At 29.9% G+C, this 13,727-nt stretch overlaps 1 protein-coding gene across 1 annotated transcript; it reads left to right on the top strand.

Moving 5' to 3' along the window:
* Positions 1–8,152: 8,152 nt before the first annotated feature.
* LOC135955972 (uncharacterized) lies at positions 8,153–9,038 on the top strand. Its single transcript, XM_065506422.1, has one exon. It carries the CDS (start codon positions 8,245–8,247, stop codon positions 8,875–8,877), a length of 633 nt encoding a protein of 210 aa, XP_065362494.1. The 5' UTR covers positions 8,153–8,244; the 3' UTR covers positions 8,878–9,038.
* The last annotated feature ends 4,689 nt before the right edge of the window (positions 9,039–13,727 follow it).

The following is a 13,727-nucleotide window of genomic DNA, read 5'->3' as shown; positions in this document are numbered from 1 at the left end:
AAAAAAATGTTTTCATTGGTTTGTGTTAATCCTTGTTGTAGGTGAGAACGAATAATTATTTTAAAAGATATTTACGATTTTTGTGATTTGGTTTAATTACACAGGGGAAAAGAAATTTTGGTGGCGGAAATTTCAACTACGTTTTGTATTAGTTGATGAACCCTCAGTACAATGTTAAACATGTTTTTTCCAGTCAGCTCGCGTTTTTGAAATATCGCGGTTTTTATATTCACAATACATACCCTATTTGTTTGGCATTTTTCTTATAAATTTTGGGTAATGCAGCTTAGAATATGAAATTTTTTTTTAGCATTAAACTGGTCTATGTAAACATATGTTTCTTTTGAGTATAATAATTCTGGTGTATGTTTTGGAATATTTGTCTGATATTTCAAGAATGTTGAAATTTGACTCTTCTAGCTTTATTCTCACTAAAATGATATATTCCGAAAACGAAAAAAAAATAAAAATTTAACACTTCACATTCAAGTGAACATTGTTTTTAATTAAAATGAAAAATTAATTAAAAATGTAATGAAATATTTGGATAATACCCCGAAATTTTACATCCTAAAAAACATTTTTATTATAAATTAATTCTTTAGGTAATTTAAATCTAACTGCAGCAAAAGAAATTTGAGATTTTTATTTACGTGATATACAAAAGTTAAAAACATGACGTTTCCAATAAATTTGGTTATTTTTTTTAGCATTTTGGTTATTTTTTTAAACAAACTTGGTTACAAATATTTTGACGTTGTGGTAACACTGGTAAGACTGTAATAAAAAATCTCCCTAAATTATGCAGTACAAATTTAGATATTTTATTTGCTAATAAATAAGAACAGGCAGTTGTATGTGGGTTGGAGAAACTTGAAGAACTACAGGGCGAAGCCGGGGCGGTCAACTAGTAATATAATAAATATATAAATAATAAATAAAACGATAATACAAATGCCTAATATATATAAAAAAAGTGACAAACTAAAGAAGTTATTGATCTTCTTTTAAATAATAAAATGATCAAGTAATATATTATTTGTGAAGTTTATTCTACAATTATATAAAAATATTGAGACGAATAAGCTTTTCTATACAAAAGTTAATACAATATTATTTTCGTAGGCTTATTCTACAATTGCAAGAATAAGCTTATAGTAATCATTCATATATAATATTTTCACGAGGGTTCCGTTTTGATTTTTCTACAATTGTTACGATAGCCTTTTTCAATATATTCTAAAGTCTTTCTCAAGCTTAAGGCTTGTGTTGGTAAGCTTATTATAATATTGTTATCAAGTCATTTGGTTGGGATGTGCAACCTTTAAAAATTATGGGATTTTGCTAAAATTTATAGCATTCAGTTTTTAGATGACGGACAACAATTTTAGACTTTTGGGATCTTCGAAAATCCAAAAAGGGTAAAATAATTGCCACCCTAATGTCAACTACTATGTGTGAGTTAACACACATGTGCTCACATATAGTAAATATATATGTATGTATAAGTAAGTATGTATATGTAACTACAATAACTCATGTATGGATGTGTGTCATTGGAAATTTACTGAATTTCTTAAGAAATTTATGTAGTAAAAGAAATATTGTTGATATATAAATAAAAATATATTGATACACTCGTATGAACAATTTGGCAAAGAAGATGAAAATGTAACAAACAAAAAAGAAAATACAATATCTTAAGAATTTTTAAAGAGACATATTTATGAACTTATATGTAAACGAAGTTGTAAACATACTTACTTTGGTTGTATATGTTTGAATGTTTGAATGATTGAATATTCTTATTATATACATATGTACATGCTTTACTCGTATGCTTATGTATTTTTATTTATGGATTTCAATTGAAATATTCTTTTGGGACACTAGCAGAAATATTTAATTTCGAATATTCTTCTTAAAAACTGACGTTCACATTGATCAAATATTTTGAAGAAAAAAAAAAAACGTAACATTTTTTTCAACACATATTTATTTGATATTATATGACATTTATAAGAGAAAACAATTTATAAAGTTTATTTGATCAATTCCAACCATATATTAATTTCATAAGTGGCCCTTATAAGTTGAATTTTATTTGCATATTGCAATATTTTTAAGAGTTTTTACTCGTTAAAGTAAATTTCGGAAATGGACCTTATATAGAAGCTATTACCAATTATGGACCGATCGGCATGAAATTAGATACCGTGATTGTTTTCTATATAAAACTTATTTGAATTGTACAGGAAAAATCTGTGTTGATTTCATGTCAACTGAACCAACTTTTGAAATCGATGTCTACCGATCGGGAAAAAAAAGTTTTTGATTTCAAAAAAAAAAAAATTTAAAAATTTGTATTTTTAATTTTTTTTCGAAAGATCGAATAAATAGCTATCTAAAATATTTAGGACACATTTTGCTAAGAACAATAGGTAATAAGCAGGGAAACCAAAATATGCAAATGCTTGTTTTTTCTAGTGAGTCTAATGGGCCAATGGATAAGATATTTACACGTTTCAGAACTATTTAAGAATTTTGGCATCAATTTGTCATAAACAACTGGTTTCTAAAGTGCAGAACAAAATGAACGTTGAATAAACGTCTACATTACTTAGATGCACTTAAGTGACAATTGTCCTAACGCTAGATTACCTGGGATGTATAAAGTAACCAATTGACTTCTCTCTACACTACAAAGAGCACATACGTATCAAATGACCTAAAATATTTTAATTGAAGTCAGCCTATTTTTGCTATCAATTTAAGAATGAACATCTTGGTTTATGACTTCCATTCATTCTCAATAATTCAGTCATGCGTACATTACAAGAATAGGTTAAGAATTTCTGACATCTATTCACCTGCGAGTGTTGCTATGGCGAGGATGATGTTGTCGATGATGATGGTGATGGTATTTCTGACCATATTTCTGTCTGTTATTGACCATATTCCTGTCCAGAACTCTGTTCATTTACTGACCATAATTCTGTCTAGAATTCTGGCCAGTTACTGAGCATAATTCTGTCTAGAATTCCGGCCAGTTACTGACCATAATGCTGTCTAGAATTCTGTCCAGTTACTGACCATAATTCTGTCTAGAATTCTGGTCAGTTACTGAACATTTTTCTGTCTAGAATTCCGGTCAGTTACATATTTCTCTCTGGAACTCTGGTCAGTTACTGACCATATTTCTGTCTAGAATTCTGGTCAGTTACTGAACATATTTCTGTCTAGAATTCTGGCCAGTTACTGACCATATTTCTGTCTAGAATTCCGGCCAGTTACTGAACATATTTCTGTCTGGAATTCCGGTCAGTTACTGAACATATTTCTGTCTGGAACTCTGGTCAGTTACTGAACATATTTCTGTCTAGAATTCTGGTCAGTTACTGACCATATTTCTGTCAAGAATTCTGGTCAGTTACTGAACATATTTCTGTCTAGACTTCTGTTAGTTATTGACATATTTCTGTTTAGAATTCTGGTCACTTACCGAACATATTGCTGTCTAGAATTCTGGACAGTTACTGAACATATTTATGTCTAGAATTCTGGTCACTTATCAACATATTTCTGTCTAGAATTCTGGTCACTTACAGAACATATTTCTGTCAAGAATTCTGCATAAATGCATATTTTTGCATATATTTGTTTTAAGAGCATATTTATGTCATATTTTTGCGTTTTAGAGCATATTTTACTGTTTAATAGCATATTTTGACTTTATCAAAAACAAATTTTGTCTTACTGTTGTTGTTGTTTTACTTCCTTTGTTTAAAATTCCAAATTGAAAAATATATGTTTTTTTTTTAATATAAAATAAGCTCTATTTTAATAATAGCGCCATCTATATATCAAATTTTAGTTCTAATTCAAACTTAACCGTTCTAAGCTTAAAAGAAATATTATCTTTTAAATTTGCTCCAATAACTTCAATTGATGTCGAAAGAACATTTTATATGTATAAAAATGTTTTCAGATCCAATAGACAACGATTTTTATTTGAAAATTTAAGTCAACATTTTGTAATTTATTGCAATAATAATCTTAATTGAAGAAGTGACTTTATATTTATATAAAATATCATCAAAAAATACCTCTCGAGGCCTTTTTATAGCTTAAACATACAAAGTTGTATTTATTACTTGTTATATTTGTTTTAGTTTTTGTTATTTTTGTTTATTTTATGTAACTTTACCTTTTTAGAAATGAATTGTATTGATTTTTTTAAATAAAAGTATATTTTTTGGTTAAAAATTATGTAAAAGTTTGTTTTTTAAGAGCATATTTTTTAAATTTTAAGAGCATATTTTTAAGTTTTTACTGCATATTTAAAGCGCTTAAAACGCTATTTTTAGAGCATATTTCCCTGGTAATAAGTTACATGGATGAGAAGAAACACCTGCTTGGCCAAATTGTCAAATTTTGATCCTCTCTAACTCAGAGAGTTCTCAACCGAACTTGTTGAAAAATACTATCCAATAGAACTAACCTTGGAAGAACTAACCCGATCGGAAGACATCGATTTCAAAAGTTGGTTCACTTGAAATCCCCCATATATATCAAGCTATTATGAAAGATAAAGTGTTATTTCGGGAGGACATGTTTATGGGGGCTGAAATAATGAATCGATTTTTACCAGTTTCAATAAGCTACGGCCTTTGACGAAAAATAATATATGTTCCGAATTTAATTGAAATTTCTTCAAAATTAAATCGCCTCAAAAAGTGATACGATTGGTATACTTTAAGGTTAGACTAACTGTTAGACTAATACTTCCTAATATTCCGAGCCAAAAGAGACGTTGCACAGTGGCACCATTTAAGTTTTTTGAACCAAATGAGATAATCAAAAAATATAATTGATCAACCTATGAAATTAGTGTTTGAAAAGGGTTCTACACCATTTAGGTGCCTACTTATGGGTTAGCAAAGTCGAAATTTGTTGAAAGATCTATTTTATGGGAAGTAAAACAAAATCAGCCTAACTATGAAAGAAATTTTAAAGTTAATTTTTGTTAAAGTCGACATTATTTTAAAATAGAACTTTTGTTTGTATTTGAAACAAGTTAGAACGGTATATTAGAACGGCTTTGCCGAATCTTAAATACCATCCACCTGATACATATTTTTTAGGTTAATATATATGGGAGCTATAACCAATTATAGGACGATCATCATAGAATTTGGTATATATGGGGATTATTTATGACGAATTTCAACTTAATAGAGATATTTATAAGATATTTATGCTAATTTAAATGAATTTCGGAAGTGAACTTTATATGGGGGCTATGGTCAAATATGGGCCGATCCACAACAAATTTAGTGTTGTGATTTCTTTTAGCACGAAACTTATTTTTGCTGAATTTTGTATGGATACTGCAATTCTGAAGGCATTTATAGACCATATAACCATATTTCGGGAAGAAATTTGTATGGTTGCTAGCAGAAATCATGAATCGATTCTTATAATTTTCACCAGAGTTAGTCCTTTTATTATAAAAATGACGTGTGTAAAGTTTTATGGTTATATCTGCAATATATTTACACAAATAACCAAAAATATGTGAAAAGTTTTTTTTTAGGTTGTCTCACATTTTGGTTCATAGCTCTGGTTCTACTGAACCGATTTAGCTGATTTTCAATACCAAACTGCTTAGGACAACAATAAACATATTTTTTGCAAAATCTACCAATTTTGTTTGCGTATTTTGGACGTGAGCGTGTTTTACACAGCCACACAGACGGATAGACGGAGAGACAGACGGACATGGCTCAATCGACTTAGAATTTCATAAGGATCAAGAAAATATATACTTTGTTGGGTCTCAGATGAATATTTCTCAATGTTACACACGGAATGACAAACTTATATATACCCTCATTCACCACTTATGGTGGTGGAGGGTATAAAAAGCTTCAAAACTTTTTCCAACATATACATTCAAATAATTGAAAATATTTTTCAATGAATGTAAATAAAAAAAAGAAATTTCAAAAAATGAAAAAAAAAATGTTCATAAAAGTTTTTTTTGAAATAATAAAACAACATTTTAAATTATCATAGTAAGAATTGTGCTAAATTTCCCAATTATTGATAAATTCACTGACATTTATTGTTGGGGGATAAGCTAGTTCCTATGCGCATTTCACTGGCAGCTTAGGCCAGATCATCAGGAAACCTTTTTCCCAAAATGCTTTAGAAAAACTAAAGATATTATACAAATCAAGCTTTATTTGTAAAAATATCAAAGCTTAAACAAAACTCCAACAATAAATAGAGAGTTTATCTTTTCTTACATTCCCTCTAAAATTTGTTGGCTTTTTTCCGACTCAAACTGTAGTTGTAAGTGGGTAAAGAAAAAACAAAACAAAATAAAGTTATTATTAAATTATATTAAATTAAAAGTTGTTTATTTTTCTTTTGTATGTTATTGGCAATTTTGTTGTTTAACTAACAAATTAAAAAAAGGTATGGAAAAATTTTTAAATTTCAATTTTCAAATACGTATAACTCGGAAATTATAAGAGATAGATGGCACAAAAAATGGAAACAAAAAATGGCTCGTGTTTAGTAATAACTTAAACTTCAATAACTTCAACTCGAATATTCCTTGGCTACGTCCACGTCAAATTTTATCCCAATCGGACCAGCCGTTTAGAAATGCCAGATTTATTTAACAAAAAAAAAATTGATTCTGCCCCACTGTGCGCGGTCCTGACTATATGGCGGGTGAGGCAAAACTTCCTAACCACATTCTACATAGTTTTTAACATATATTTCATAATGTGGCGGAGCGTTGTCATAAAGGAATATTACGGTTTCATGTCTGGCTGAATATTCTGGGCGTTTTTCGGCCAATGATCCCTGTTGCGGTCTGGTCAGATTTCAGCATCTCCCACCAATTACCTTAACGCCATGTATATTTGGCTTTGGTGTCGATTGGGCTAGTAGGCCGGGCTTCACATACGATCTCTTATGCTTCGGGTTATTGTAATGGATTCATTTTTCACCGCAAGTGATTAATGGAAAATTAATTTCTTTGTCTTTGTTTCGGCTTCAATTCTTATGGTACACAATTTCCCTGCTTTTGGATGAATCCTGCTGCTTGCAAACGTTTTGAAAGTGCAGATTGTTAAGTTTTACAATAATATTCATGGAGTAATGCCTTCAATTCTTGGTTTTCAAACTTTTTTGGGTGGCCTGGGCGATCTTTGTCTTCCATGTCAGAATCACTAATTTTGAAGCTAACAAACCATCACGTTGAAATCGATGGTACACATTCATCATAAGCTTTGGTGAGCAATCGGTATGCTTCAGGCACTTTTATTCAAATTAAAGAAGCAAAGCAAAACTTACCGCATATGATAATTCATCGGTACAAAATTCTATATTTTCTTTGTTGTTTACACTATAATGTTCAATAACTAATCGAGAATAAATGACAGATATGTACCGTACAAAAGGACATATAAGTTATTAAAAACCAAAACCGCGTTCAAAAGATTCGCCATCTATTGTAAATCACTAATTTTTAACCCTTTGACGACCACGGGGATACCGGTGTCCCAAAACGATTAAAACAAGTTCGGTTATAGCATTTAATTTTTATTGTCTTTGAAAATTGACAGTTTTATTTTGGTACGGTGTTCAAGAATTGTGCAAAAATGTTTTTAAGTGTAAAATTAAATTTTTAAGTTTTATATTGCGATATATATTTGGCCTGGTAAGTTAATTTTTGTTACAAAAAGTTATAAAATCATTATTCATGTTGCGTGCATTGATATATAGTCAATAAACATGAGAATGTGGAACGAAAATTTCCACTTTACGACCAAAATTCCAGTAAAACCGTTAAAAAATTTTTTGTTTTTATTTCAAAATATGTTTTTTTGGAGCTAACTGATGTATATTAAATAGTCAAAATGATTACTTTTATCCAAATAGTCTTTTGGTCGTGAAAGGGTTGAGTCCTACCATTTTTTATATTATTTTTCATGATTTGTGGATTTATTTTTATTGGGCGATAACCATACATTAGGCATTCAATAATTGTACACCCTAATTACGAAAAATTTATTTTATTTATAGAATTCCTGTGTTCCACATTTCAAAAAATCCATTTGTTTGTATAAAAATTGTTAATATCAAAATTTGTATCCAAAACTAAAAACAAAAAATATAGAAATAAAATAATCTAAAATATATAAAAAATATTAGTACAACTTAACTATGCAATCATTTCGTAGAATTTTACAAAAATTTCATTATATCTTTCAAGAACACTATCCCTGCATTTGGTTTGGCTCGGTCTTTACGCTGGTCCTAGTTGGTTTTTTACACTTTGAGCTCAAACAAAATAACAAAGATTTACTGTATTGGAAAAATCTTCTACAATATTGCTACCAGGAGTTGGAACAATTTGCTATAATGCTGATTATGTTAATGATTTTGGTGAAAATCATTTTTGTGGGTTTAATAATAATGATGAACACTAAAACGGTGCATTGGTATGATGAACTGACTCAATTGGAAGTGAAGAAACGTTATGCGGATTTTCTGGTGCTGCGTCTTATTGCCGATATTGATAAGATAGAAGCGAAATATTTGCGCAATAATAAGACCAGTGATATTATTACATTGAAAAGTTTCATTTTGGCCCATGAAAACATGAAGAAAAGCGTAGAAAACTTTCGTAAAGATGCTCGCAAATTGTTGGCTCCCAATGAAGTGGAAATTACGCTGCCGATCGAGGAGGTTTATGGTGTGTTGGAGAATGAGATGCTTTATGTGAAAAGGTCGAGATTTTGCAATATGGACATAGAGACCGATGAAAATGTTATTAAGAAATTAGTGAATCCTTGAAAGTATTTAAGTATTTTAAATCTAAGGTGTTTGGTTACTATTTCTTGAAATATAAAATTTACTATATAGATCAGTTAAATATTTTGTGTAAAACCAATTAAACAACTTATTCACCCGGCTCTCTATCTATTTCCTTTAACTGTTATTAAAATCAAGCCATAGTATTTATCCTACATGTCTCAATCTTATGACATCTTTTGATGCTCAATAAAATTTTATATTAGTTTTTATTTCTTTCGAGGTCAATTTGCTCCAACAATAAACAAACTAAAAGAAAAAAAAAGACAAAACGAACCGGAAGTAAATACAATGAATTTCTTATGGTCTTCTTGTGTTTTAAAATTTGTCAAAATCATATATCCGGTTTAGCCAAAGGAAAGGCCAACAATATACAACTACATACATATTACTATAATAAACTCGACTAAAAAATGTTTGAGATGTAACAAACAATTGCAGCAGCAAACAAAAAATACAAAAACAAACAAATGTCAATAACAACAACAACATAAAGGTTGTACAAACTAAGCATGAAATACTGTGTAACCAACAATGTTTACTTGCGGCCGGAGCAAACATTTGGCACGCAATTTGATGAACAAGGGGGGTCTGTTTAGAAGTGATGTCCGATTTTGGCATTGCTTGTCTGTTCTTTAGTTTTGCTTCAATTTCATCTAAAAATCAAATGCTGAACATTTATTAGATTCAACTTGAACAAGCCTCACGTGTATCGTTCGCGCTGTACAGTTGGTGAATTGGCCGAAGGAAACATTTATATTGAGTCACAATTTCATTTCACGTTCGTTTAAATGATTATGTCCATAATCCGAATGGCAGCATTTTTAGCGATAATAATCCCCATGTCATTGTCGAAACACCATTACATCCAGAAACACTCACTGCTTGGTGACTTTATAGTGGTGCAGAATCAAAATTTGTTGGGAATACATTTGGCATTCTTAAAAATTGACGTGGGACTAAACAAGGAGTATTCGAGTTTAAGTTATTAAAACGTATCCTACAAATGCTCAAGGGACGGCGCTATGGGGGCTCAAAGTAGGGTACCTTCGACAGGTAAAATTTTTAAACACGTGCCATTTTTTTTGTTTCCCATCTGATTTCAAAGCTTTTTATATTTTTGGAGAGCGCTCGGCTTGAGAAAATATGCTTGCGTGAAATTTGAAAATTCAAATTTAAAAATTTTGCCATACCTTGATCCGTTTTTCAGTTTTGTTAGTTAGACAACTAAATTACCAATAATATACAAAATATTTCCGAGCAATATCAATTATGGATCCAAAAATAAACGATTTTCAATTTAAAAATTAAAAAAATAGACTTTTGCTATTTTTGGACGAAAAGGTTACTTAACTCTTTTTTTATTAAAAAAAACTTTCTTTAAGATCTATAACAATTTTACTTTTTATACCCTTCACCATGAGTTGCAAGGGTATATATAAGTTTGTCATTCCGTTTGTTATTTCCACATTTTTCATTTGCGACCCCATAAAGCATATATATATATTCTGGATCGTTATAGATAGCGGAATCGATATAGCCATGTCCGTCTGTCCGTCTGTGTGTTGAAATCAACTTTCTGAAGCCCCCAAATAACCTACATACACGAATGATACATCAATATCTCCGAAATTCTTTCGGCTCGGTTGCTATTTAAAATCGAGAAAATCGGTCAACAAATGGCTGATATATAAGGAAAAACCAAGACAACCTCGATTTTTGACCTATTTTAGACCTATATCTGGATTACTAAGTTATTAATATAGACAATATGGACATCTAATGATAGATATTTCAAAGACCTTTGCAACGACGTATATAAGGCCATAGTAAGTTGGACATACAATGGGTCAAAATCGGAAAAAAATATTTTTTAACCCGAATTTTTTTTTCATCAAAAATTTTTTTTGTCATAAATTCTTTTTCCAAAAAAAATAATTAAAGAAATTTAAAAAAAAAAAAATTTTGAAAAAAAAATTTTTAAAAAAAATTAAAAAACATTTTTGAAAAAAAAAATTTTTTAAAAAAAATTTAAAACATTAAAAAAAAAATTTGATTTTGTTTAAATAAAAATATTTAAAAAAAAAAATATTTTTAAGTATAATTTGGTGCTCTGTTACTTGTTTTTTTTAAGATATCTTTATTGAGAACATTTTGGTATAAAAAACATGTCGTATTTGTGGAATATGTCGGCACTACGCCCCTCAGAATTTGACCTATTTTTAATAAAAATTTAAATTTTGGGCCACATGCTCTAAAATCTCAAAGCTGGGATCAGAAAACGGAAAGCAGCTTTGGAAACCTTAATGTGTTCCCCATTTATCCCCAAATTATTTTACCAGCCCCGAAGGCTGCTAGGAATTATGGAAATCCCTTTAACCCTTTGACAAGTTTTTTTACACTTTATTATTATTATTTTATTTATGAATTGCAAATTAAATTTACATATCAATATTAGAAATTTAGGAACTGGCTACTGAGGCCTTCGTCCTTACTTAATCATAAATTATTATATACATACAATTAGAATTGTTGTTTAATGTTATTGTAGTCTAGTGATTGTATCGATTCCAGGAGATTTTTGGAGAGCGTTTGGTTGTTGGAGCATGATAGTAGATGTGACATTGTTAACTGATTGTTGCATTTTGGACATTGTGGAGGACTTTCCTTTTTGAGAAGGTGTTGATGTGTTAGTTTGCTCTGTCCCAGACGTAATCGGGTTTTTACACTTTATTATTCAGAATGATAAATTTAAAAAACGTTGAAAATTTCATTGAGGTTTGTTAATAAATAAAGATTTTATATTTTTATATATTTATTCAGTTTTTAAAACTAATGGTGTTTTCTTTTCTGGCATAAATGATACATTTTTTCTGCCTTTTACCCTTCTTTGTGTTCTTTTCTGAAAAAAATTTAGTTTGGTCGTGTTCTTTTCTAATAATGTTACCCTAAAACCCCGAATATATGCTACATGTTTCAACCTCAATTTTATCAAAGGGTTAGAAATGCACCACTTTTTATGTAAGCAAAAAGTATAGTTTTATAATATTTCGAAGCTACATAAAAGAAAATTGCATAAATGGTAATGAGGCTTGTTCTATTGTGATCGTTAAAAATGCAACACATTATGAGGGTATGAGTAACATTTAATAAATGGTACAAAATATATAGGCAACATTTTGTGTCAGAAAAGAAAACACCATAAAATTTCTATAAAAATTTTAATAGTATTGCAAATCTTAGGAACAATTTGATACACATCTATTCCGAGCTATATTTTTTTGTTTAGATAAGTTAATTTTTGGCCTTACAAAAAAAATTTCAAGTCAATATCTCAATTAGAAATATGCCACTTTAAAACTCCGTCCTTCAAAAATATTACACTTTTTCAGTATAAAAATTTTTGAAATTGGATTGGAAACAAAAAAAAAAATGGCACGTGCTTACAAATTGTATATGTCGAAGGTACCCTACTCTGAGCCCCATAGCGCCGCCCCTGTATTATTCAAATTTTATGTCGATCAGACCAGCCGTTTAGAAATGCCTGATTTATTTCCAAAAAATTTTGATTTTGCCAACATTTGGCTCAAGTTTCCAGCATTTGAATATTTAAATGGTGTTAATTTACTCCATGTCAAAGTCCTTTTCGTATAATCTAGAATTGGTCCCTAGTCCCCGAATCAATTGTAATTATCAGTGCATTATCATAAGAAACAACAAAATGATCATGCATAAAATCCATCCACTCTCATTTCCATTTACTTCAAAGCCCCCAAGTTTTCTCCTACCCGCTGTAACCTGTGTAACATTTTTGCCAACATTGTAGAAATATTTTCTAAATAAACATTGGATTTTTGTGTGTGTTTGTGCATGAGTATGTAAGTGTATATGTGTGTAAAACAAACACCTGGGTAATACAATCATTCTTTCTAACAATGTTAGGACATCTTAAATAAGCATCACCAAACACACAGCCACTCACACATTTCCCAAAAACAATGTACTGGAAAATTTATCAAAATGCGAAAAAAAGTATCACTAGTAATACAATGAAATAGAAAGAATATCGTAAATGAACAAAAAAAAAAAAAGAACATTGATGGAAAAATAAAGTAGATTTTGAAGGTCTAAGATTTGTATTTAACTTCAACAGTGACATGTGTTAGGTAATGGAAAAATAGACATTTAAATAAAAGAATTCCAAAAAAAAAAAAATTTAAATGGAGATTCAGTTTTTTTGTTCAGTGATCTAAGGTACATATCCAAGACTATTTTGCATAAATGTGGCTGAATTTAGTTGATGCAGCTATGAATTTCTTGTTTCAAACCATGGTTGGTCATGGGCCTGTTGGTATAGACCTTTGACTTTAAATAACTCATTAAAAAAAAGGATTCCAATGTGATCAATATCATCCAATTTAGGCAAAAAGCTTTCTGTTATCATGTCGCAATATCGACTACTAGTAATAATCACTGTTTGACCAGTCTTTTGTCTTTAATAACTTATATCTCATTTTGATGGGTACATACATATCTGTCATTTATTCTCACTTAGTAATTGAACATTATAGTGTAAAAAACAAAGTTTTTCATACCCTTCACCATATGTGGCAAGGGTATATATAAGTTTGTCATTCTGGATCGTTATAGATAGCGAAGTCGATATAGTCATGTCCGTCTGTCCTTCTGTATGTTGCAATCATATCTCCTTAGCCCCCAAATAACTTACATACATGATTCATACGTCAATATATGGAGAATTCTTCCGGCTCGGTTACTAAAATCGACTAAATCGGCCCACAAATGAAAAAAAAAACCGGGACAACCACGAT

Source organism: Calliphora vicina, chromosome 3, assembly GCF_958450345.1.
Source record: "Calliphora vicina chromosome 3, idCalVici1.1, whole genome shotgun sequence".
NCBI classification, from domain to species: domain Eukaryota; kingdom Metazoa; phylum Arthropoda; class Insecta; order Diptera; family Calliphoridae; genus Calliphora; species Calliphora vicina.
This window is presented reverse-complemented; position numbering and strand designations above follow the sequence as displayed.

Excerpts from the sequence above, each read along its gene's own strand:
- LOC135955972 (XM_065506422.1), top strand. The coding sequence starts at position 8,245 with ATGCAATCATTTCGTAGAATTTTACAAAAATTTCATTATATCTTTCAA.